This window comes from Carassius gibelio, chromosome A9 (genome assembly GCF_023724105.1).
Source record: "Carassius gibelio isolate Cgi1373 ecotype wild population from Czech Republic chromosome A9, carGib1.2-hapl.c, whole genome shotgun sequence".
NCBI classification, from domain to species: Eukaryota; Metazoa; Chordata; class Actinopteri; order Cypriniformes; family Cyprinidae; genus Carassius; species Carassius gibelio.
In genome coordinates this window covers 4,804,433-4,831,733 of record NC_068379.1, presented here as the reverse complement: position 1 = coordinate 4,831,733, position 27,301 = coordinate 4,804,433, and the positions used below count along the sequence as shown (strand labels likewise).

Below are 27,301 nucleotides of genomic sequence, written 5' to 3'. Positions count from 1 at the left end.
TCTTTAACCAATGCTGTATATTTTCACTGATATTGTCCATTAAAGAAGTATTTTGTATAGAAGAATTGTATCCATAAACATTTAATAACACGGAGATGGTCTGACCAAGTGAAAGCACTAATAGAAGAAAATGACCCTTTGGATCACTGTCAACGTGTAGAATCTTACCAGCAAACTTATTTTTTTAAATGGTGACACCTGCTGATCGCTCTGTGCCGTGTGACATCCATATATCACTGCCCAGGGGCGATTCTAAGATTTTGATTTTAGGGGGGCTCAGCCCCCAATAAGGGTATGATTAAAAAATATTATTTTACTATTAGGGTAGGGTTGTATACTACTAATCTTATTGCAATCCACTATTCCATTGTATTTCCTGTATTTCATATATGGGAGTAGGAGTACTGACTGAGCCATATACAACACTGTAAAAAAAACTAATACAGTTTTTTACATGTGACCAGTCACTGGAAAATTTTGAATTGGGAATGTAGATTTTTTTTTTTTATTTTTTTTTTTTACAATAAAGACTTCCTGATTCAGTATTAGGACATTCATGTTTATCCTTTGATGATACCACTGCTTTTTCTTATGAAATGTACGTGGAAATTGGCAGAAAATTAAAACAACATAAGGGTTCAATGACTGCAATGAATCTTGGGAACACAGTGGTATTGTGTGTGTGTGTGTGAGGCTGTCTAGGTTCTATTCTCACCTGACTGTTGCTCATTTGCAGACCTACTCCTGCACGACAAAAAAAAATGTTGTATATCCATCTACAATGAAATATAAATTATTATATTTTATTATTATTATTATTATTATTATTATTAATTTTTAGCTTTTTAGCCTTTATAATCAACAATAACTTACAATAATAACGGAACTTGATGCAGCTTGCCACCGTCTCAAATGAGTTTTTAAAGGGGACTGAAGCGATCACTAATTAATTAATCAAATAATTTTTAGGGGGGCTGGGCATAAGTTTAGGGGGGCTGAAGCCCCCCTAAAAAGGGCCTAGCGACGCCCCTGTCACTGCCCCACTGGGACTTCCAAAATTTAACATCGTCCTGTGTAGAATGGGTTTCTTGAAAAAAGCAAAAGTCTGATCCATGGTTTTTAACAAACAAAAAGAGGGCTTTGCGCTTCACATTGTTTCTTAGACCCCTGGCATTAAGAGAAATGAACGATATTGACATTGCAAAAACGAACAGCAATTAACAGCTGTTAACACGATTCAAAACAAAGGCAAAAAATCTAAACTGACCGATAGATGAGAAAAAAGCTGAGATGAACAGAGCTTAACTGACCAATTTAAAGGTCCAGCTGTAGTAGGACGATAGATTAAACGCCATAGTGACAGTTAACAGTCATCATTTTACAAAAGAGTACACGATCCACATGATGGAACAAGCTTCTTTTTTTTTTTTTAACAAAGATATCTCCACACCGTCAATAAACGCACGCGCTCCGACGTAATAAGCCATTCTTCCAGCAGCCCTCGCCTCTCTCACTCTCGGCCACAAGCTCTTCCGTCTCTCCCGGTCCAGCGAAGTCAGATCCTCTGCGAAGCGTAGGTTGTTGTTGTCTTTGAGAAACTCTGAATTCTTGGCAGCTTTCCATAAGGCATCGCGGATAACTCGTGAGGAGAACTGCATGATAACGGCGCGAGGTTTTGTGTTGCGTCTACTTATATGATGTCAATTCGCTTGTTAAGTCTGACGTCACGTAGCAGCGCTTCCGTGTCCAAACGCGCTATCAGTTAAATATGTGGTGAACTTTTATATCCTGCATGGTAAATATTACATCCATAAACAAAAATTTGCAAAATGCATACCTAAATGTAGTCTATTCTTAATCGAGATGGAATCGCTAAAGAAATCGTTAAAGTTAGTTAAAAATAAAAAGAACGAAATTTTGTTAAAATTTATGGAGACATTTTTTATACTGTAAAGTCCCCATTGTGTTCTCAAAAATGTATATACATATATAATGAATGTCTAATTAGGAAAAAGGTAATATGCTGTTTGCTTTTTTTTTTTCTTTCTTTACTCATTTATTTTATTTTAGTTATTTTTTATTTTTTTGCTGCTGTTATGATTTGTCATCTTGTCTAAAGGTATGATATTTGTCTTGTGAAATACTGTAGTTGTATGTTGATTTGCTGGAATTAATGTTTGTAAGTTTGTAAGTCAAATAATAATAATAATAAAAAAAAAAAAAAAAAAAAAAAAAAAAAAAACGCGCTATCAGTTACCATGAGAAAACAACAAAAGGTGCTAATATAAACTCACAATGTGATAGAATATTAGCGAAAAAGTTATAATCTTAACCTTTAACTCCATACCGAAGTCCCAGATAGCCAGACAATGAAAATATAAATATAAAAAAAAAAAATTTTTTTTAAGTATTTGTGTTTGGGACGCTGTGAGCAGGGAGACTGTAGTGTAAACCGTAAGTTTGAAAGCGTTTAGCTTAAATGATTAATATGAATAAACAGTGCTCATAAACGGCTGCTGAGGTCGTATTCTCAAGTGAAGTGAGTTGAGGCTTGGACCCGGAAACAGCGCTTCTTACGTCATCACTTAACAACCGAATGACAGGTCCTACCATAGACATATGGGTCCTACCATCATGGCCAGAGCCGTTGAAAAAACGTGACAGCGTGGCTGCGAGATCAAAGAGTGTCGCAGAAACATTTAATAAGGTAATCAGTGCTTTAAGTGGGCCAGTACGCACCGGTACTCAGTACCGCCACTTCCAAATATAGTTCTTGAGCGTACCGCCACCTCTCCGTGCGCCCAGAACGTGTTTTTAGCGTACCGGTACGCTCATTTGGACATCTGTTTTAATAGAGGTTTTAATCCTTTGCCTGCGCTGCCGCTTTTCAGAGCACCCTTCACAATGCATGCTTCCTAATTCGTCCCACCGAGAGCAGAAACTACATTACCCATACACCCTTGAGTTTGAAGTGAAAAGCGCATGCGTCGCTTTTGCCGCTGCCAGTGTCAACAACTCAACGTGGTCGGAGAGGGTGTGTCAAAATACAATACGTGCACACTAGGAGCGGTCAAAATACAAATAGCCTACAGTGAACAACACTCAATATGCTCTCCTGGCTTCAGACTAAGAGAGCACGGTCAGAATCAGATGACTATTACAAGTGGCTGATGAGCAGAAATCAAAAGTTGGGTTGTAGTGTGTGTAGTCAAGTTTGTGCTAGCGTGGACATGCAGCAAGGGCAGAGAGTGTCGCAGGAGTGGAGTGGGTGCTTAATCTCGTCTTTTGGAAGGGACAAGGCTGCACAACAAAACTCACTACGAAAGAAAATAGAGCACAGAGAATCAATTTATCACAAGAAAGCAGTTGAAATAAAAGAGAAGGCAACACAAAATACAATGCAAAAACACATTGAAGATATGAGAAAGGCTGAATATGCTTCAACTTGCAATGTGTTTAGAACAGCTTATAGGATTAGCAAGCATGGGCGTCCCTTTACAGACATGCCAATAGATGTCCAGTTGCAAGTCTTAAATGGGGTCAAGATGGGCAGAGTTTTGCACTCTAATAACTCATGTGCAAATATACTGGATCACATTGCAGCTGAAATGAAAAAGTAGTCAATGACATAGTGATTAATGAAAGAAAATTGTGTGTGCTCATTGACGAATCCACTACAATAAGTGGAAAGTCTGTGCTTGTCGTGTGCCTGCGGTCAGCTATTTCTAGTGAACACCCAGACACAATATTTTTTGAACTGATTGAGCTGCAGGGGACCACAGCAAAGGACATCACCGAAGCACTGTTAGAATGTCTTCATAACAATGGCTTTGACCCTCACTACCTACAGGAAAATGTTTTGGCATTTGCTTGTGATGGAACCTCAGTGATGCTTGGGAGGAAAGCAGGAGTTGCTGTGCAGCTTTGTTCCAAATTCCCTTACCTGTTTGTCTGGCATTGTTCCAATCACAGACTGGAACTGGCAGTTTGTGATGTTTTGAAGGAGGTAGGAGGAATCAACCACTTTAAAATATTCTTAGATCAGCTTTACTCCCTCAACCAAGCATCCCCAAAAAAACAAAGGGGAGTTAACCGAGAATGCTCAAAATGTTGGACAGCGTCTCCTTGTGATAGGCCGTGTTTTATCAGTGCGTTGGGTTGCTTCAAGTGAAAGAACAGTGAAAGCTGTATAGGAGAACTACCAAGCTCTGCAAGTACACTTTACTGCTGCTGATACCAGCAGGAATTCAAGAGAGAGAGCAAAATACAAAGGACTCAATGATGTTCTCACTACTGTTTCTTTTGTGGTCAATCTTGGCATCATGTATGACGCTCTCACAGAACTCAGTGACCTCTCAAGAATGCTCCAGAGACGGGACATGACTTTGGATCAGGTTGACAGGCAGCTGGACCGACAAATCCGGGTGTTTGAGTCAATGGTATCCACACCTGGTCCCTACACACAAACAGCCATTGAAGCTGAAAAGAAGAAAATCTTCAGAAATGTATGCCTGCATGAAAATGAGAGGGTTATAAAAATCCACCCTGGGCAATTTTTCCGTAGCCTGGCTGAAAATGTTAAGTGCAGGATGACTCCAACAACTTCCTCACATGTCAGTAGAATCTCATCTGAAAAGACAGATAGTCACCTTCTCTCAGACATCAAGGTCCTCCAATCTGACTCATGGCCTGCATCTCTAGATATTCAATATGGGGATGCAGCGGTCAGGCGTTTATGTCAGAGATTCAGAGTTGGGGAGAGGGAAAGTGTCCTAGGATTTAGGGAGTATAAAGACCTAAAAGCTTCCAAGACACCAGAAGCCCTGAAGCCTCTGCTTAAAGCTGTCCACACCACTGCAGTATCAACAAGTGAATGCGAGCGAGCTTTCAGCTCAATGAATCATACTTTGACAGATAAAATAAACTCTCTTGACATCAAAAGGCTTTCAAATCTGATCTTCCTGAAATGCAACGGACCACCCTTGGATCAGTTTAATGCACAAACATATGTGCAGACATGGCTGGCACTAGGGAGGAGAAGTGCAGCATCCACAAACTGTGAAGCCCAAAGTGCAAGGAAAGTGGAGCCCAAAACGTGCTGGAGCTTTTTCTAGGTAAAATTATTTGTACAGTACTTCTTATTTTTCATTTGATGTACTGTGATTGTATTTTGCTGAAACTGCTTTCGTTTATTTTTCAGGGGTAAAGAAATGAACCATCTTCAAGACTTCAAGACAATTTTTATGTTCTACTGTTATGTTCTATGGTTATGTTATGTAAATGTTGTAAAAAAAATCCAATACCCTATTTCACATTTTATTTATGTTCAGTAGCCTTTTTAAGGGTATTTTTTCAAAATCCTTTTGCACATTTTATTTATGTTCAGTAGCTTTCTAGCTCAAGCAAATCCACAACTAATAAAAGGACTTATAATTTTTTATAAGGTTGTCTGTTGACTGCTGTATATAAAACCCCTTCAATATAGTTGTCGTTACATCAGGGGATGAGGGAAGTCATCCAAAAAAAAAAAAAGCTATAATAGAGTACCGGCACCTCTTTTGGGCCACTTAAAGCACTGAAGGTAATTATATGAAATTATATTGTTATAAAAAATTACCCTTACAAAGGTAAAATATGCCCTTGGAAGTCTTTTCCGGGGAGAGAGAGAGAGACAGTATGAGCAATATATATATATATATATATATATATATATATATATATATATATATATATATATATATATATATATATATTAGGGGTGTAACGATACGCGTATTCGTATTGAACCGTTCGGTACGACGCTTTCGGTTCGGTACGCGGTACGCATTATGTATACCGAACGGTTCGTTGGAGTAATTAATTATATTTGAAAAAAAAAAAAAAAAAGAGAGAGAGAAATATAATGATATGCGTTCAACAAGGTAGCCCAATAACCCAAACAACGTAACAGGCAACGCCCCTGACACTCCCGAAGAAGAAAAAAACACCATCTTATATGTTTATGTTAGGCTACTCAGCAGGCGCTCGCTCACTCAGTACGCGTTGAGGCTCGTTGCAAAATAGCCAATGTGTTTAACAGACTAGAAATGAGAAGATCCTCCAATAACCAACAGGTCTGGTGTTTGGGTGCACTTTGGATTCCCTTTAAGCTATAATGGTGATGGCAAGAGAGTGGTGGATAAAAAAACAACGGTATGTCGCATCTGCAACATGACAGGGTACACCAGCGGGAATAAAAAAAAAAAAAAACACTAGCGGGAATATCTGGGATATATGCGTCAGTACTATCTGGGAAAAGACGAAAAAAAGGAGAAACATGCACGCAGCAAACTATCCCTGCAGCATTTAGAAACTATAGCTTACAGGGAATCCAACCCAAACACCAGACCTGTTGGTTATTTTAGGATCTTATATTTCTGGTCTGTTAAAGGCATTCGACATTTTGCAACGAGCCTTCAGCGCGTGCTGAGTGAGCGAGCGCCTTAGGGGCCGTTCACATATCGTGCCTAAAAACGCATGGAAAACGCTAAGCGCGTCTTTCTCCTCCTTTCCAAAGCGCCCGGGCAGAAGCGCTCATGAGGCGTCTGTCTTTGCTAAGCAACAATGACGTGCTCTCTCCATGAGACGCGGAAATTTCAGCGAAGGATAAATGGATTTGCAGCTCTAAAAATCGCTTGCAGTAGCTCTGCTACTAAATTTATTTCAAAATTGCAATCCATATACAACTATGATCAGCTGATCCTTCATCTTGGCTGAGCTCTCAACGTTGTTACGGGAAAGGATGAAGCTGATTGGTTAGTTCTTGTCACATGACCCGCGGTGCGCTTGCGGCATTCTGAAAAGTTGAGATGTTTTTACATTTTGCTGTATCTAAAACGTACCGAACCGAACCGAACCGTGACATCAGTGTATCGTATCGAACCGAACCGTGAATTTTGTGAACCGTTACACCCCTAATATATATATATATATATATATATATATATATATATATATATACACTGAACTGATTTTATATATATATAGCTAATAGATAAATGTAAAAAAGGAATAAATGAATAAAATGAGGTGCTTGGCAGGGGTTGAGTGGGGTGCGAGTAGACCATCTTTAAGAAGAATATATAGCTCATTTATAAGACTGGCAATAGATTATGGAAGTCTGATATACTGCTCTGCATCAGAAACATGGCTCAAAAAGATCGAGGTAATTCAGACTCAAGCTTTAAGGATTAGTTGTGGAGCATTTAGAACATCTCCAGTATCATCTATTCAAGTAGAGATGGGAGAAATGCCCCCTAGAAGTTCGTAGGAGAAAGTTAAGAATGAGATATTGGATAAACGTAAAAGGACATGATGAAAGACATCCGGTTAAAAAGGTACTGGAAACCTGTTGGGAGTACGAATATAGATATGTAAATAGTTTTGGCTGGGTAGCAAATAAGGAGGCACAAGAAACAGGTATAACTAAGATAGAGGTAGCTCCTTCTGTTGTAATTCCATCTATACCCCCATGGTTATACCCAATGCCAGAAATAGACCTATTCATACATGAGGAGATAAGAACAAACTAGATTTGCCATTAAAAGTAATCGTTCAACAATACATTAATCAAGCATACAGCGACAAGACTCAAATATTCACAGATGGATCAAAAGATCCAGAAACAGGTAGAGCAGTTGCTGCAGTGTATATTCCTCAGTACAAAATTAAATACTAAAAAGAGCAACAGATCATATGATATGTTTTTACAACAGAACTGATAGCTATATTATTGGCCTTACAATGGCTAGAAGAAAAGCAGCCTAACTGTAGTGTAATATGTACAGACTCATTATCAGCTCTGCAAAGTTTAGAAATTAGAACATCTTTAGCAAGACAAGATATTTTAAATGAAACTTTACAGAAATGATATAGCATAAAGCACGTAGGCGTAAAGGTGAGTTTTTGTGGGTACCAGCCCATGTCGGAGTTAAGGGGAATGAGGAAGCTGACAGACTGGCAAAGGAGTCATTGAAAGATCCTGAGATCAATATAAGAGTTCAGATGAGTAAAGCTGAAATTAAGGGGCTGATTGGGACTGAAGTGAAAAAGAGGATATCCAGAAACAGTAAATCATATATTACTAGTATGTAAAGCATACAATAGAGAAAGACTTGAATTAGTCCAGGCACTAAGGGATAGGGGTGTAAGAAATTATTAACTTAAGGAAATATTAGGAGAAGGAACAAATTATATAATACACAATAAATTATTTACATTTTTAAAGGATACAGAACTGGTAAAAAAAGATATAAATTATTATTACATTATTTTATTTTTTTCTGCAACAAGTATATCCAACCAAGTAGTGCTCCATACTCCAATCCAGTAGGTGGCGGACAATGCACCTTTAGTTGGTTTGCCAACCGCCATTAAAACAACAGAAGAAGAAGAAGAAGAAGATGATGATGATGAGTTATGGAGAGTTGCCCGTTCCAATATGGCGGCGACGTTGACTTCTTTAAACAAAGAAACGTCTGCGTTTTTACGTCTCTCATCCGCAGTCCGCACACGACATCAGGCGCAGAAAAAAAAAAAAAAAAAACTAAATTTATTGTATTCATTAAATAGTAAATTATGCTTTTAACGAACGAATACATACCAAATCCAAATGCTGTTGGATTAATGTAGTGTATGATGAGATGGAAAACTGCTACAAACAAATGAATCGCTCTCTTTGTTGTTATGGATGTTTTATGGAAAAAGAAACGGTGATGTTGCTTGTTCTATTTTTGTCGCCCGTCATCTGCGTCAGAATATCAGGTGAGTAGCCCATGTTTAACGTACATCTATGCATTTTTAAAGTGTTTGCTTATCAGCTATACGATCGTTGTGTTTAAAATGTTTAAGATGTTTAGGATTTATATTAGAATACGTGTAAAACGAAGATCTTAAAGACGTCTGTACACAGCAGATTCTGGATTAAACTATTTTACGCTTAGCTATGTCCTAAACCCATTCAGTTGGGACAACAATATTTAATCGAAAGTGTCTAAAGGAAGGTTGATTTGTTGCTAATCCTTTTTTTTTTTTTCGAGAAATTGAATGGAAATATACAGTCACTTTCATGAGAACATGAACACGTAAAAGAAGAGGAAAAAGAGGAAAAATTGTGTATTCGGCCGAAAATTAAATTGAATAATGGATAATGATAACGTCCTGGAAAATTACTAGTATCTTTTCCATTTTCCTTACAGTGTACTTACTGATCAAACAGTGCATGTAGGCTACAAGCTACTAACAAAGAGTATCATGAACAATTATTAAACAATACTACTTGATATTACTTATTAAACTCAACGCAAATAGCAGCTAATTCATTTCACGTGTGTACTGCTAGGAATCTTTGGTTTCCTCTTTCTGTGTAATTTTGATAGAAAATGGTGCCATTTTATTGTCACTTATTCAAAAGTTGCTAAAACTTGCCAAATAAATAAAAATTGCTAAATTTGTTGCTAGGTGCTTTTGGAAGAAAAACTTGTTAAATTTAGAAACAAAATTGGTGAGTTGGCAACACTGAATTTAATTTTAAGTCATTTAAACAGACAATGCACAATATGACACATAGGCTATTTGGTTTAAAAAATAAAAATATTTAAAATTGTACATGTTATGTGGGATTAATAATAAAATGTATTTAACACAATTATCCCTTTCAATTAAATTTTCTCATTATTATGTGAAATCTGACACTTATTGTCTTCTCGCTACATGTAAAACAATGTGTCCGCAAAGAAGGGTTCAATCATTTAATTGCTGTAAAATAAAAAAAAATAATGGTGAAAATAGCTTTTTTATCAAAAGAAACACATAATAATATCTCATATCAAAGCAAGGTTGTTTTTCAGTGACATTTGCTTGTTCCACAAGGACTCAAAGTTGTGTCCCCACTTTTTGTCAACACCGTCAGAAATGTATTAAAATCAGGGAATATCAGGGGCAGCTGTCGCTCTAAATGACCCCATTCCCACAATCCACCTTTGCTGAGTGCATCAGTGTCAGACAGGCTCTGGGAAGTTTTATGTTTTTTAGAATATTTTAAATCTTAATGTTAATATTTCCTGTGTCACACCCATGCTATGTCAACACCATCTAAAAAAATATTTGAAATATTTATATCATTTTATATTATTTAAGCAGGTTCTATTAGCATCTAACATCAACCCGAAAACAAAAAAACTAAATGGCTACTACATGAACCCCATTTGTTTTTGTTTTTTAAAGGAATGCCATATTTTTCAACACTGTCAGATGTCACCATCATAAGATTTTCTGTTCCAATGATATATCAAAATACTTAAGTGTGACTCTTGAATAAAAGATTTATAAATTGTAAAACTCTCATTGTTTGTTGTGTTTGTTTTAATACAGTAATTGATTGATTTAATGTATTTGATGTAAAAATTCAAGTTTTCCTCACCACCGTCAGAACTGTCAACTCCGTCAATTCTGTCACTTCCGGCAGTTAAATATTTTAATAATATTTCATTGTGTATTATTGTGTTCTTTTAGTGTAGCTCAATTGGTAGGGCATTGGTTGGGGATTCGATTCCTCGGGAACACATGATAGGTAAAAAAGTTATAGCCTGAATGCACTGTAAGTCGCTTTGGATAAAAGCGTCTACTAAATGCATAAATTAAATTTTAATTTAATTTAATTTATTATATATTTGATGTTGAAATGTGAAAGTGTAATCTGTCTTCTAACATGAGAATGTGTTTTGAAATGTTAAAAACATATTGATTGCTGTTTAAGATAAAGCTGAAATTATGTTTCGCAGGTCAATGTAAAAAAGCACATTTTGATAAAAAAAAAAATAGAAAAGTTGGGTGGTTGAAGCAAAGCATAGCTTATATAAGATACATAAATGTAGTTTAATTTTTCCCATGTGCAAAGTTTTATTTTTTAATTTTTTCACCATTTTGTTCCATTTTTCACCATTTTGTTCAAGAATCAGTGATATATATACATTTTTATTAACCCAATACTCTGTAATTATTGTCGTAGTTGAGGCTGTTGAGTAGCATATCTGAGTAGTTCACTTGACTTCTGTGCTCCTTTTGTCAGCCTGAACTGAAATTATCACATTCGGTGGTGACATTTTGACTTTGTGGAGCGTGATATAATCATCTTATTTTTCTTAAGTAAAGATTTCTGTCCCTCTATTGACACAACTACTGCTTTGACTCCTCAAAAAGTTCATAAAGAGACAGTGAAACTAGTATATGAATTGAGCAGTTTAGTTATTCACATATTTACATTGATCAGTTGTACATGCTTGACATGCAGTAACAAACCTTGTTAGTTGTTCTGGAAAATCAAACTTGCTGTATAGCACACACGTTAAGGAAATGAATTAATTCGCGCGTATCAAGCAAACATGCTGGATAGGGCTGGGATAAACGATTATTTTTTAAACGATTAATCTAGCGATTATTTTTCCGATGCATCGATTAATCTAACGATTAATTTTTTCAGACCGATTCGATTTTGATTATCTCCCCATTAATTGACTACTAACAATTTATACATGTTGATTTACATATCTGAATGAAAAAACATGAATTCCTTAACATTGCAATATATGTTTATTGATCTTAAAATTACAAAACAAAAGACTGACTAAGAATGCATTACTTTGCACTTGTATAGAGATAGCATTCAATAGAGTTGGGGTACTCGAACTTGGACTCGGACTCGAGTCCGGACTCGAGTCCAATTTTGAATGAACTCGGACTTGTCACGCACTCGGGTGAATTTGTACTCGGACTTGACACGGACTTGAACATTTTGGACTCGGAAAATATTCCGAGTACAGTCGAGTCCGCGTCACGTGTAACAATAAAACCAGCATTAAATTGAAATGATAAATTAATGAATGTCTCCCCTTCTGTCATTTTACTGCACCACACCGGCAGGCAGAAGTCTCCTGCTTGCAGACGAAACACACGCACCACTCACTGGATATCAATGTGGATTAGTGATGGGAAGCTCGATTCTTTTCCGCGAACCGGTTCTTTCGGACGGTTTGATTCAATAAACCGGTTGAAAAAAAAAAACAGTTCACCGGATACATAATCCATTGCGATGTATTTGTTATTAAATGAACTAACGTTTCGTCAGATTGCCCTTCATTCAAGCCCTCGGTTTACCCGCACTCATTACATTAGCACAAAATCAGTTCAGAATCAATCACCAAAAGAATCAGTTCGGTTCAGACGCGCTGTGAGTCAGTCGGCTTCATGCTGAATCACGAATGCGCAGTATCATCAGCTCCTCGGTTCTCGAATCGGACGCGTCCGAAAGAAACGGTTTTCGGTTCAGTGTACTGATGATCTGAAAACTGATACAACCGGTTCTTGACTCGAGAACGAGAATCGCTCAAAACCCGGGTAGGAAAATCTGACAGGGTAGGATAAAATGTCAGGACACCGGCACGTGCTGCAGTTCAGTATCATCAGCTGCTCTACTCTTCTTCATGTTCTGTACTACAAACTCAGTTTGTGAATCTGTCATCATTAACTATAAATACAGTACAGATATTTCATAAACCATCCCTTATTCATATTAAACATGTCTTTAGAGTCTTAATTATTGTCTAACTTCCCTGAAAACCCCTTTGGCCCATACATAATCTACAATATACAGATTAGAAACATGTAGCCCCTATCTTAAAAAAAAAAAAAACGTATATATATATATATATATATATATATATTTTTTTTTTTATTATTATTATTTTTTTTTATATATATAGTTTTATCACACTTTCCGATGTTTAACAAAATACTTGAAAAATTACACGCATGCGCAGTATCATCAGTTCATCGGTTCTCAAATCGGACGCCTCCGAAAGAAACGGTTTTCGGTTCAGTGTACTGGTGATCCGAAAACCGAAGCAACCGACTACCAGAGACATCAGCAGCAACCAACAGATGCTGCACAGCTCAGCATTGCAGGATTTGCAAGACCAGACCTGACCAAACAAGCAATGCAACTTTATGATGCAAGTTCTCCAAGACAACAAGAAATTCATAATGTCAATCATTAAGGATCTCCTCATTGGCTGCACTTTACCTCTGTCAAATGTGGGGGAGAGGCATTAAATAACTGAAATGTCATCTTTAACTGGAGGACAATATAGTGTGATACAATAATAAAATAGGTTCATTTGTATTTTCATGCACTTGTAATACAATAAAACCTTTGAAAACTTTTTTGATAGGAAACTAGTTCTGTTGACATAAAATAAAAATGTTCAACGGCAATGACTAGATGTAACAGTGGTATTTTTTTTTATTACATTTTTATATTGCCATTGGTTTAATGGGTTGAAAGGTTAAAATATTAATAGAATGTAAAAATGTACAATACCAATTTCTAATCTTTTTTAATTTAATTACTTTCTGGACTCGGGCGGACTCGACTCGGACTCGGCCTTTAAGGACTCGGACTTGAGTCCAACTCGGCCCCTTTTGGACTCGGACTTGGACTCGATGTTTGTGGACTTGGTCTTGACTCGTACTCGACAAAGGTGGACTCGGACCCAACTCTAGCATTCAATAAAACCTTGAAGCCTTGAAAACATAGCTTACTGAAACAAGCTTACTGAACATATAGGGCCAGATATTTCAGATTAAAATAACAACAACTTCATGTCTAGCATTCAATAAAAAAGGTTCCCTTTTTCTATCGTGTCTAATGATTTTGGTTAATATGCAAGAGAGAGAGAGCGAGAGAGGGAGCAAGACGGCGCTCATGTAGTTCGAAGACTGCGAGCGCGCATGAAACTTTGGTGTTTCGTCCTTTTTCTATCGTGTTTGATGATTTTGATTAATATGCACAAGTGAGAGAGAGAGCAAGACTGTGTTGTTTGAAGACTGTGAGTGTGCGCGCGCAGCCGGGGCTCTCTCTCGTACACGTCCGGTCATTCTATTCTACATCACTCACCGATCAAATAAGGCTTTGACAGCCGCCAAAAAAAAAAAAAAAAGATCAACGCAGAAAAGCCCCTGAATTGGTTATATAACGTTGGACAGAATGTTGATCCGGCCATCGCGTATATTCAGCGCACATAAGGTAAACGTTTTGCAAACGTTTTTTAGGGAAATAAAAACAGGTCGAGGAATCGATGTGCATATTTTGCGTCGACGTATTTTTTGCGTCGACGTCATCGATGACCTCGACACGTTGTCCCAGCCCTAATCCTGGAGCCTCCATTCATCATAACTGATAACTAAGCTGTCCATGTTTCTCAATTTTTTAAAAACGCAAAGAACAGACTCACATTCTTGTGGAGATCCGTCTAGGCAGGGTACCTTGAAAGAACGAAGGATCTCAAGAGATGTCAAAGAAACCTTTCAAGTGTAAGCTAAACATGAATAATAATTAGATATTGAAATTTGGAAGCAAAAAAAGTGTTGCACATTTTGTTGGTGAAAAGATGAGTATGTGTATTTTGTGCAACTATTTTTTTATCACTTAATTAGAAACATTGCATATTAAATTGTAATTAGATTGTGTCACCTGCCATTCATATGGGACACGTCCCAGCCAGGATTTTAATATTGCCTAAAATATCCAGGTTTTGGCTATTTGCACTGTGCAGGTTGATCTTTGTGTAACATTCATGAGAGCTATAAAGAGCAGAGCAGACGGCAACTTATGCTTTCGAATCGCTTTCAAGTGTTTGTTCGTTCGTTTGACTTGAAGCATTGTGGCGCACTTTGATTTTTATTTGCTATTTTTGGATTTGTGTGCAGCAACGCTTCAAGTCAATTGAACGAACAAGTGCGCATATCTGCATCGCTTTGATCGTTCCCTCTAGATCTCACCTTCTCACACGCAGCCCCACGATTGGTCGATTATGTACAATGCCTGCATGTTATTGGTGAAGCTGCTCTGGATGTTTTAGGCATTATTAAAATCTTGGCAGGGACGTGTCCCGTATGAATGTCGCATATGGTCACCCTAGTTATAGGGGCTACTAATTAAAAAATTCTAAATGTTGATATAAAGTTATATAGCTCAGAGTGGACAACTTTGGCAAGTTACTTGAGTTTATTGAACAAAATTTATCTTTGGTGGTATAGTTTCTTATGGGGGTTCTTGCTCCCAAATTAATTGAACATACAAGAGCTTAAACATTAACCCCCCCCCCCCCCCCCCCCAACATAATGAGAGGTATTACTGCCCGAGGAAGAGCTCCCAAACAACATCCTTGTTCCATTCCTGCAAAAGAGAAAAGACAATGTTATTGAGATATTCTTAATGTAGCCTACTGGCTAGCAGAGGGGTATTCTCCCCTTTAAAAGGGGATTTCTTTTTTTCTTTTTCTTTGTGAGGGTTGTTCGTCCCTCACTGAGGGATAAAACAGCAAGTCCCTGTAGTTATAGCAGCAAGGGTGTTCTCTCCAGCGGGAGAAAACAGAAGGCCCGTTTTCTTTTTGAGGGGTGTGTGTCCCCATCGGAGAAATAGAACAGCAGACACCATGTAATTATAGCAGCTAGGGTGTTCTTCCAAGTGGGTATTTTTTTTCTCATTCTCCATTTTCTCCTTCTCCTTTTCCTTCTCATTCTCCATCTTCCCGTCTCCTCATTCTCCATCTCTCCTTCTCTTCATTCTCCATCTCTCCTTCTTCTCATTCTCCTTCTTCTCCTCATTCTCCTCCTTCTCCATCTTCATATTGTACTTTAGCGGTTTAGTAAATGTTTAAATAAAGAGTTGTAAAAGTCTCCATCTTCTTCTCCATCTCCTTCATCTTCTTCATCTTCTCCTCCTCATTCTCCTCCTTCTCTTTCTTCTGCTCCTTTTCCTTCTCCTCCTCCTCCTCCTCCTCCTCCTTCTCCATCTTCTCCTTCCTCTTTCGAGGGACTGACGGCTAGCAGTGTGCAGCAGTGGTGTTCTCAGCGGGATAACCACATAGAGAGCTGCTCAAGTTTCTGCACTAAATGCAATTACACTTTTTTTGTAAATGTACGTTTTGTACGAAATATCTACTTAGTTATTACCAGAACTTTCTATATTTAGCTGTAGATCATGCTGTAGATCACTACTCTGCCTCAGAAGCCTGTCCAAAATTAGTTCATGAGGTGACTTTGTGCAAAGATTCCTGATGGTTTCAGAGGACGATTACTCCTCGTCGCCCCCTGTTTTCAGAGAATAGTACACCAGGCTTCTTACACATTCCAAAGTAAAATTAAATCACTTTCAAGCACTTCCAAGAACATTTACATTTTCCAGCACATGTAGAAATTATCTATTCATTTAATTTTATATTTGGACAGATTTGTTACGTGACAGCATTAATGAAAGTTTCTTAAGGGTCAATATCATGTTATCTGCATCTCCTGCGCTCCATCAAGCCACTCTAATAAAAGCAGTCATCACTCAAAATAATGCACGACTCTATTATCTGTATAGCATGTGTGTAACACTCTAATACAATTATGAAGTAATAATTTTATGACAAATAAATATTTCAGTGAGTAAAACTGGCTGTGTCTATAGTAGGCTGTTACGGACTACACCAAATTTTTTATATTATTTTTAAATATGTTTTTTTAAATGTTTATTATTTTAAATTATTGTCCCTGGATCAGTACGATACTCTTGTAATAAAGCAGCAGTGGTAGCAGACATATTTTGAGTATCAGTTCTGGTTGAAAAGAAGTGATCTAATCCTGTTTACATGAAATAAACCTGCTCTTAAGCTTATGGACCTGTTGCTATAACAGCAGCTCCGGGATGAGCTTCGAAGAACCAAATGATCCAAGATAACACCAAATCATCAACATTCAAATCCAGCTAACTGAGTTAGCGACGTACGAAGAACAGGCCCCTGGGCAAAACACAGGAAATACGTAATCTAAGTAGACAAATGGTTAAATGCAAAGAAAAGATGCTGTTTGGAAATGTCTGATACTCAAATTTATGCTTCTCATTTCCTTGCTCCTCCATCTTCCAGCCTTTAACCCAGAAAACTGATCAAAGTTACCCATCTTGAAGGATATCTCAATACTATAATTGCATCGCGAAGAGACAAGGAGCGAGGAGCTTTCAGAGGAGCTATGAGCAAGGATACACAGGTGTATCCTATATCCTATATGTCTTTCTTGTTGAACAACCTGACACATTTATAAATCGTCCTCCCCATTCACATCAGTCATAATAATTTTTATTTTACCTTTGCAGTTCACATTAAATAAACTATGCATGATGCATAGTGTGTGTTTGTGTGTGTGTGTGTGTGTGTGTGTGTATATATATATATATATATATTTCTAATTAATTATAATTTTATAACTGGGCATCTTGCATTAAATTTGATTATGAATCAAATATTTGAATATTTGAATGTCTTAACCAAAATGTAAGAACATAAGGGAGGATCCCTTGAGCACAGCTGATCATGCTTTGAAGTGACACTTGGTTAGTGAAATATATTCCAATATACAAATAAGCTTTTTTTTTTTTTTTTTCGCCTGTCCTCATTCTCTTTTCTCACATTGACCCATCTCAGACACATTGTCTGCTAAAACACAAATACTTTGGTTTTAATGTGTAAGCTGTATGTGTAGTATTGTAAGCTCTAGCCTTTAAGAGTACACATAATTTTACTAATTTATATTACAATCCATTCTCTTTCATAGAATTCTACTCTACCTCTACACTTCCAGATTTTGCAGTTTAGTAAAATGTTTGTTAATTAATGTTTTTATATCTATTTTCCAGATGGAAAGGTTATTGGCCAGGATACAACAGTCATATACGGAGAAAATGCCACTTTGTTGTGTCATCTGACTGAAACCGATGATGATCTAACCCGTATTATATGGAAGAAAAAGACACGAGAAAACCCTGAGGAAACCCCCTTCTTTGTCATTCGCCCAGGGGGCAAAACTGAACACAAGGATGGATTGATGAACAGAGTACAATTTATTGGGAACTTTGCAGAGAAAAATGGATCAATTCAGCTGCTCAGAATGAGGCTTTTGGATGAAGGGATCTACACATGTACCTTCAGCCTATTCCCTAGTGGGCCATTAGAGACTGACATCAATGTCATCGTTTTTGGTAAGATGGCTCGTTCATGTTATTCTATGCCTGCGTGTATTTCTGTGAATTCCTAACAGTGATGGAGCTCGGTAAGTTATTTAAATATTTCATGCTCACAACCAGACTTTCCTCATACAGAAATGGTTTGTGCTATGTGAGAACTGTAAAAATTAAATGAGTAAATGATTTTAATTTTGAGAGGACCAAAATCAAGCTGGGCTACTTTTCAGTATTCACTGTTCACATTTAATGATGCATATCCATTAGCTTTTTTTACCATTTCAAATGTAGCTCGTCCTGAGGTTAATATAAGAGGGGAGGCACCTGTTGCTGGATATTTGGAGGTGAAGTTGGCATCGTGCTTTGCCTCTAATGCACGGCCTGAAGCAGAAGTGATGTGGAGATTAGGAGATCTGGAAAACTCTCTGAGGACTGAAACCAATCATACAATAAACCCAGATGGGACCGTTACTGTTGTGTCCTACCTACGTGGTGTCCCATTAAAACATTTAAATAAGAAGAACATCCAGTGTGTGGTGAAACACAACACCCAAAAAGATGAACTTGTGCTGGACTACACAATAAACATCCATTGTAAGTACACGTTTGTGTGTGTGTGTATACCGTATTTTCTGGACTTGTTGTGCTTATTCCTACTCTGTAACCCAAAGTTTAAGAAATATGGCTTTAGTTTCACATAAAGTAAATAGTGTTTATGGATACATAGTTATTTATTTATTTATTTTTTCTAGATCCTCCTGAGTCAGTGGTTATAATTCCTGACAGTCCAAAAAATGCTAAAGAATTCAGGTGTATAGTGGATAGTAACCCAGAACCAACCAGCTACATGTGGACAAGGTAATAAAAAAATATTTTTTGGGCTGTGTATAATGGCTTGTGCTTAATCGAAGAGTTGCTCCTGACAGTTAAAAAAAAAAAATTCAGCCCTCAATTTAAATAAGCTGAAAATCAGACAAAAGTATCAAGCAAAACATTACTGAAGGCATGCTTTATGAAAAAGACTCACGAAATATATCTATCTCAGTGGCAGTTGTTATTCTAATAATTTTAAGTTACTTTTGCGTATTTTTGCTAAACTGCCAGGCTCACAAGTTCCAAGACTGCCATAATGGGAAATATTTCCATAGTAAATGAATTAAGGCAGATTAACCGCAACATTGGTTTACATACGTCCAGTACCGCCGCTCCCTATAGGCAGAGTATGGAGTCTACGTAGGGCACTAACTCCCAGAGGGGGCACCATCCCAGTTGCTCAAAAAAAAAAAAAAAAAAAAACATGCGCTATTCTCCCATCTGCGCTCGCAAGTCGCACCTCATGTTTGCGGCTGAATGTTGATAACTAATGCATGGACATCTCAAATTTAGGGACGGTCTCTAAAGTTACATGGGATATTGGTATACACTTTTCTAACGTCAGTAGCATTTAAGAAGAATGACTTACAGTCATAAAACAATTGTAATGTGTTCATTTAGGTGTTAGCTACAATGCACACCTTATACATTTTTAATATATATTAAAATACATTATAAATCATTAATGTAAAAACGAGACCCGTTTATCACTTTCAGGCACATTCCTGTGAAAGGTTTTTTTATTTTTTTTTCAGGTTTCCTTACAAAAATTACCCATGGTTTTAACAATAGCACCACAAATCATCATTCTTGTACCATAGTAACCGCAAATTAACCATGGTTTTGTTACTTCAAATAAAAATTTTCAAAGAATTATTAATATACTGTCAATTGTTGTTGTTACTATAAAAACAGACCAAAGCCATCAATAGCCTTTAAAATTACTTAAAATGCATTATATAAAAACCAATGAGGCAATAATGATTGGTTAATAATAACATTTAAAATACATAATATAGGCAAATACAAAATAAACAATGAATGTACATGTTATTACAAATGCCTGCAAAGGGAGCCGAATGCCATGTAATTGCTGCTGTTACACTAACAGGACAATCAAATCCTTGTTTAGGCTACTGACCAAACATTTAATTCAAATATTCACAATACAATCCTGCTTAGGGCACCCATTTGGCCAGCAGTGGCCCTCTATACGTCATAGACATCAAGTGAGTCGTACCACAGGGAGAGCAAGTTTTGACATTTTGATTAAAGATTACAAGGTCAAAAATGTAATGCATGGCATTCACAATAATGCATTTAGTGCTCTTAGAAAATAAATAAGGTCAGTTTTGATTTCATGTCTACTTTCTGTATGTTGTTTTGTCTGCCAAGTTCAAAGGTTGTAGGTTTAGATGCTTGAAGCTTTTAGGTTTCAAAGAGAGACAGATGAATGGATGTTCTGATAAGTTGCTGAGGTGTTGGCCTGTGGCTGCTAGTTGAATTTGTCTGATGTTATCCAACTTTGTTTTAGTTTTTTACAGATAGTTTACTACTGACCATCACATGTACTAGCAGAACATATATTGATCTTGCATATTTCCCTATTAACAGAGAGAGTACTTACTATTATGAAGGCAACAAGCTTCCTGTGCCTAAACTGTCCCCTGACATTAATGGCTTGTACATTTGTAATGCGTCAAACCAATATGGAAGTTCATTAGGTTCCCTGTTTATCAGTGTTCATACTGGTGAGTCTATTTTTGTTTTTATAGTTTATAGTACATGTTGTTTGATGTTCTTGAAACTATGCTATGAAAAAGGTTGTGTGTGTGTTGCTCTGAACAGAACTGAATTGAAAATTTCAGTTTCACAATTTCAGTTGTTTTAACAGAACATTTATATGTTTGACAGTAAGATATAAGTATGCATGTAATACTTAGTTAAAACTTGCAGTAAAATGTATGTAAAAAAAATTAGTAGAACATTAGTAGACATTAATAGAAGTGTGAACTTGACGCTTTTACTTTCCTCCATCCCTCTTTCCTAGAATCCAGCACCGTCTGTTGGGGTCTGTTTGGTTTTGTCATCTGCTGTGCTGTTCTTGTTGTTGTTGTTGTGATATTCAGATACAAGCGGTGAGTTTGAACACTTTATTTGTCTTAGTGTGATTTGAGAGTTGGACCTTTTGTATCTCAATTTTAGTTTGTTTTGGGTCATATTTTAATATTGTCCTACAATAATGTTGCATTATGTTAAATTATGTTCATACTTAACATGTTCCAGTGATGAGCTGTTTGTTTTTGACACAATCACAAGTGTAGTTGATTTTTATTATGTGAAAAATCTGAAATAGAAACCAAGCAATCAACATTGTCTTGGCAAAAATGTAAACTTTTATAAATGTATCAGTGTTAATTTAGTTTGAAATAGTTTGTTTTAATTTAATGGCAGTGTAATGTAACACTAATTATAGAGCTATAAATATAAATGCATTTTTTAAACATTGCTAAATTCACAATTTTATATTTGTGAAAATGTGTAACGTTTAAGGAGGGAGATTACAGTATAGATTGTTATATAAAAATAATGCTTGTTCTCTTCATTATCGTTGTTATGTTTGTGTCAAAAAAACAAAATGAAAACACAGTGAATAAACGCCTGTTCTGCGTATCGGTTATTGGTCACACAAAGATAATCAGTATTGGTTCTAAAAAACAATATTGGTTGATCTCTGGTCCATAAATAGTAATAATTAGACCTGAAGTATTTGTGTCCGACAAAGAGACAAAATGTGCAGTGTTGGGGGGGGGCTCCAGGAACAGGTTTAAGGACTACTGAGCTGGGTTGTTAACGTGACAGCAGACTAAAGCAACATGGTCAAACTGGTCCTTCCATGTTAAATTTATTTAAATTTTAGGGAATGGATTGGAGTACCACAGAATTCCACTGATCAGGAAACACAGGTGGGTTTTTGTTGTACCACAGCGTTTCAGTGATGAGTGTTTTTGCCTAATGGTTAGAGAGTCAGACTTGTTACCCAAAGGTTGCAGGTTTGAGTCTCAGATCTGGCAGGAATTGTAGGTGGGGGGAGTGAATAACCAGCGCTCTCTTCCACCTTCAATACCACAACTGAGGTGAGAGCCTTGAGCAAGGCACTGAACCCCCAACTGCTCCCCGGGCACCACAGCAAATATGGCTGTGTGTGTGTGTGTGTGTGTGTGTGTGTGTCTTCACTGCTGTCTGTGTGCACTTGGATGGGTTAAATACAGAACATAAATTCTGAGTATTGGTCACTATACATGGCCACATATCACTTCAATTCACACTTCACTTGTTGTCAGATGCACAATAACACATGACAAATAACAGATGCACATTTTTTGTTCATGTTTTTGAAATAAGTGTCTTATGTTCACTGATATGCTCATCGTGGCTAAATACCTTTGATGAAAAACACAGTAAAAACAGTAATATTGTGAAATATTAATACAATTTCAAAAAACTGTTTTCTGTTTGAGTGTGTTTCAAAATTTAATTTTTTCATGTGATTTCAAAGCTGAATTTGTAACATAAATGTGGTTACTGTTGCTTTAGATCAATTTAATGCACCATGGCTGAATATTAATTTCTTTCCAAAGTAAAAATCTAACTCTAGTGTGAATTGTTTAGATTTTATTCATGATTATAATTTGCCTAAACTTTCCCACAGGACAGTAGAGAACAACAAAGACAGGAGGATGTTCAGAATGAAAGTGGTAATCCATTCTCTTCTGTGCAGTTACAGACACTTTATTTATGTAAACATGAATCAGAATGAGTTTATTGTCTTAATAAAGCTCATGCTCTATATATTAATTGATGTGGCTCAGTTCAAATCTTGTTCATCTGATATCTTTTATATTTAAATGTACAAATTAAAATTGCATCTATGTGATTTCACAGAAATGGAGAGCCTTTCTGATCAGAGACATTGACTGCTGTTTTTGGACCAGCGCATCATCTTGAACCATTGTAGTCTTCTCTCCCAGGATCAAGAAACAGTTCTCCATAAAATGTGCTGCAAACATCTGAATATTTGGGTTTACCGGTTCTGGAACAGTGTTGTAAATACTACTTGACCACTGATCTCTAGTTTTGTCCTCTTTTGGAAGGCCAAACAAAGTATTTTCACTTTCACAGTGAAACAGCGTCTCCACAACATGGCGCTGGTGGCAACAGCAAGAATCAAAAGTTATATGCCTTCTTTCTCTGCATGAACATTTGGGCGGCGTTATGCAAATCTTCCCACATAGTGATATAGAGTATGTGGGGGCATGTTAGAACGAGCCATTTTAGGAGGGCATGGTTGACTCTCTTGTAAAGAATATTTTGTTTCATTTGATACTTTAGCCTTTGCAACTTTACAGATCTTCTTTATGCACCAAAACCTTGTAACACTCCAAAGAGAGGAAATTTTTAATCACATCATGTGACCCCTTTAATAAGGCAATTTTTTCAATACATAAAAGCCTTTTTAGACAAGTTCCATAATCATTGTATAAAATTACAAATTATTATAAAACTTGGGACAAACCCCAACAACCCCAACCCAAAGAAATTGACCACACCATCACAATCCCAACACAATTTTTCACAATCCTACCACTGGAGGAGAATAATACTTGTTGGAACAAACTGAACGTTTTTAAGGACTGGTAAGATGGGATTCGAGTGAGAGAGTGAAACTGAAAGTAGAACAGATGTGCTGGAAAGTACCTTTGAAGAGGGATTGATATTATATGTCAAGCCTGCAAAATTCCCATTATGTATAGCTTCCCTTCTCCTGATGCAAGCGGCAGAAAAGGATATCCTATCCACAGAGTTCTGTTAAACCTCAATGGGTGGGTTTTTGGAATCTGTTAACAGTTACCACAGACAGATGGCTGTGGGTTAACTGTTGTTTCCTTTTCTTCCTTTTTTATTGTCCTCCGAATTTAGTTTGCTTCTCGCTTTTTTTAGTCTTTGAGTGGCAAGGTTCTTTTTATTGGCAAGGTTCACCCCCTTTATCTGGAAGATACCAAGCAGAACTTCTTTTGGGTCTCCCCATCCAACTTCAAACGCATAACTAAGCCCCTTTCACACTGCACGTTGGACCCGTCAAATTGCCAGAACATTGCCGGGTCGCCTTCTGTGTGAAAGCAAACACGTCCCGGGATTGATTCCGAGGCTGATCCTGGGTCAAGGACCTAGTAACATTGCCGGGTTCAATTCCGGGACGAGCGCTGTGTGAACAAAAGCCAGATCTAATGCCGTGTCGTAGTGATGCATGTTATCACGCGACTCTCTTACCAGGTGTTTTGAAGGAAGATCAACATTCGTGATGAAAAAATATGTGCAAACTGTAATGAAGCAGAGTTAGTTCAGTTAGTTTTTCACTTTATGCGCTGAAACTGAGATCGTTCACCAGCTTCAGTGAAAGTATAATGGCCTAATGTTTCCGACTCATACATTACACATCATGCTGTGATGTCACCTGTCTTTACGGGACCTTTATGTGTTGTGTGTGAAATCACGCACATATCCCGGGTAATCACTGGCAGTGTGAAAGTGCAAAATCTAGTGATCCGGGAACAATTGCCGGGACACATTAAGGGGCTTTAGATAGCCCTCGATGACAGACTCCAAATCCCATACGGTAAAAAAATACATTTATTTTGGCCAAAATATATTTTAAATATATGCTAAATATATGTTGTAACTATGAAGTTCAATAAAATATATTTTTGAAATCGAAAATATATTTAATTTCAGCTTTCATTTACCAAAATATATTTAAAAATGTATTTCAGGGTCAAGAAAATACATTTTCAACCTTACAGTAGAATGTGGATGGAGAGCAAAAGTATCCATTATTTAAAATGGGATTTTTAAATAATGGATTTTTTTTTTTTTTTTTGCTTTCTAAAATAGTTTACAGTAAAGTAACAGAATAGGCCTGATTAGTATGTACAACATAAACAAATAATTGGCTACAAATAAAACAAGAGCCAAATGTTTAGAAAAGAATTAGATAAGTCAAGTTTATTTATTTGCTTGTCACATTGCAGAATACCTCACTACTAATGTAGTACGGTTGACTTTGACTAACTGGCAGAATATACGAGGACATTTGATGATAAGGCATTAAGTAGGTGCACTGTATGAGTTGTTTTGTTTTGAAAAGGAACCAGAACTAGCACGATGCACAAAATACAAAACTTCTATGTACACTTTAATTTGTTGACATTAATTCATTAAGTGATAGAATATAACACACATTAATGGTAACACACACAGTATTAAAATCACAGTATAATTTTTTGTTTAAAATAAACAGCAAAAACAATGCACAATATATAATACTGCTAATGTAAATTTGATTTCTTGCCATTAAATATAAAATAATCAATTACATGTTTTTTTCAATGATAATGAAGACATGTTAGTGTTATAAACATAAGCATAACAAAATAAACCGAAAAAGTTACAATTATTTACACAAATTGCTTCAAAATCACTTTGCAAAAATATACCACATTGTATAAAATTTTGCATTGCTTTAGTAATGTAGTAATGTACCAAAATCTTTGTACACTGACACTAAAGATCAAATTGAATAAAACAACTTAGGCCACTCTTAGTTTCATTTGACGCCTCATTTAAGGAATTCAGACTGATTAATATTTCTAAAAATGTAATCAACTTTGAGTTTTTCAGTGTGAATGATCAGACATTTGCATTTGATAGCTGAAGCAGGAATAGCTGTAAGATGTCCAAGAAGTTTTGACACTGGTTCAAAGTAACTTGGATTTGAGGCACAGAGACTATGCTTTGCTTGTTCATAGAATTTGCCAATGGCATAACACCTCTCCTCATTTTCATTTTGGCAAATCAAGAATCTTTTAATCCTAAAAAAGTTTTGAGCTTCGTCATTCAACACAACAGTGAAGGAATTGCGTTTAGATACACGGCTGTAATCTTCTGAGTGAACCACCTCGCCATTTGTAATGATTCGTTGAAAGTACTTTACCCTGCCTTTTTGTACCCCATAACGACTCAGTGCCATACAGTCATCTCTCCTAAGTAATCGCACTTTAGGACGATCGAGTGCAGTGACATCACATGTGCGAGTTACATGTTTCAGCTGTTTTGGTCTTGTCAGAGTTTCAAAGATCTCCTTGCATTCATTTGAGGCATGTTTTAGGATAGTCTGACCATAAAAAGGTAAAGCCTTTTGTAACCAAAAGGTTTTGACAATCTGCAGTGCAACCCCTTGAGTGCTTTTGATCATGTCAAGTAGTTTAGCATTATAAGACTCAAATACAAAGGCAGAGTGAGCCCACAAAGGCCCCCAGTTAACTACACTTCTTGGTAAATGGAGGCAAAGATGGACATTATAAGACATATTGGCTTTCCCATAGTATACCTCCATGTCCTTCACAAAATCTGTTAAAAGTGCCTCAGACTCAGTAATCTGGTCTCTGGTTATATTTTCACTCAACAGAAGTGATACACCCTTCACTAGTTTGGACCAGTGATTCAGTAGTGGTTCTGGCAAGACACCTTTTAGTACAGGCAAGCTATAATAAAAGAGCCACATGTACCACTCGTGGGCTTTCCAGAATTTCCTCAATGTGAGTGACCTTGGCACACGAGGTACATTACATGGTGGTTTAATCTTTAAAAGCAACTCGTCTATCAGTTTTGTAGACCTACCTATATACAGTATTGTTCAAAATAATAGCAGTACAATGTGACTAACCAGAATAATCAAGGTTTTTCGTATATTTTTTTATTGCTACGTGGCAAACAAGTTACCAGTAGGTTCAGTAGATTCTCAGAAAACAAATGAGACCCAGCATTCATGATATGCACGCTCTTAAGGCTGTGCAATTGGGCAATTAGTTGAATTAGTTGAAAGGGGTGTGTTAAAAAAAATAGCAGTGTGGCATTCAATCACTGAGGTCATCAATTTTGTGAAGAAACAGGTGTGAATCAGGTGGCCCCTATTTAAGGATGAAGCCAACACTTGTTAAACATGCATTTGAAAGCTGAGGAAAATGGGTCGTTCAAGACATTGTTCAGAAGAACAGCGTACTTTGATTAAAAAGTTGATTAGAGAGGGGAAAACCTATAAAGAGGTGCATAAAATGATAGGCTGTTCAGCTAAAATGATCTCCAATGCCTTAAAATGGAGAGCAAAACCAGAGAGACGTGGAAGAAAACGGAAGACAACCATCAAAATGGATAGAAGAATAACCAGAATGGCAAAGGCTCAGCCAATGATCACCTCCAGGATGATCAAAGACA

The 27,301-nt window shown here is 36.8% G+C and overlaps 1 protein-coding gene across 1 annotated transcript; it reads left to right on the top strand.

Moving 5' to 3' along the window:
• The first annotated feature begins 8,492 nt into the window (after positions 1-8,492).
• Positions 8,493-25,631, top strand: LOC128019486 (nectin-1-like). Its single transcript, XM_052605485.1, has 9 exons — positions 8,493-8,802; positions 17,774-18,115; positions 18,389-18,691; positions 18,850-18,955; positions 20,585-20,721; positions 21,021-21,108; positions 21,891-21,936; positions 22,683-22,728; positions 22,916-25,631. The coding sequence occupies exons 1-9, from the start codon at positions 8,682-8,684 to the stop codon at positions 22,945-22,947; spliced, it is 1,221 nt and encodes a 406-aa protein (XP_052461445.1). The 5' UTR covers positions 8,493-8,681; the 3' UTR covers positions 22,948-25,631.
• Positions 25,632-27,301: the final 1,670 nt, after the last annotated feature.

Excerpts from the sequence above, each read along its gene's own strand:
- LOC128019486 (XM_052605485.1), top strand. The coding sequence starts at position 8,682 with ATGGAAAACTGCTACAAACAAATGAATCGCTCTCTTTGTTGTTATGGA. Across the intron at positions 8,803-17,773 it reads CATCTGCGTCAGAATATCAG|ATGGAAAGGTTATTGGCCAG; the intron begins GTGAGTAGCCCA and ends TCTATTTTCCAG. Across the intron at positions 22,729-22,915 it reads GGATGTTCAGAATGAAAGTG|AAATGGAGAGCCTTTCTGAT; the intron begins GTAATCCATTCT and ends GTGATTTCACAG.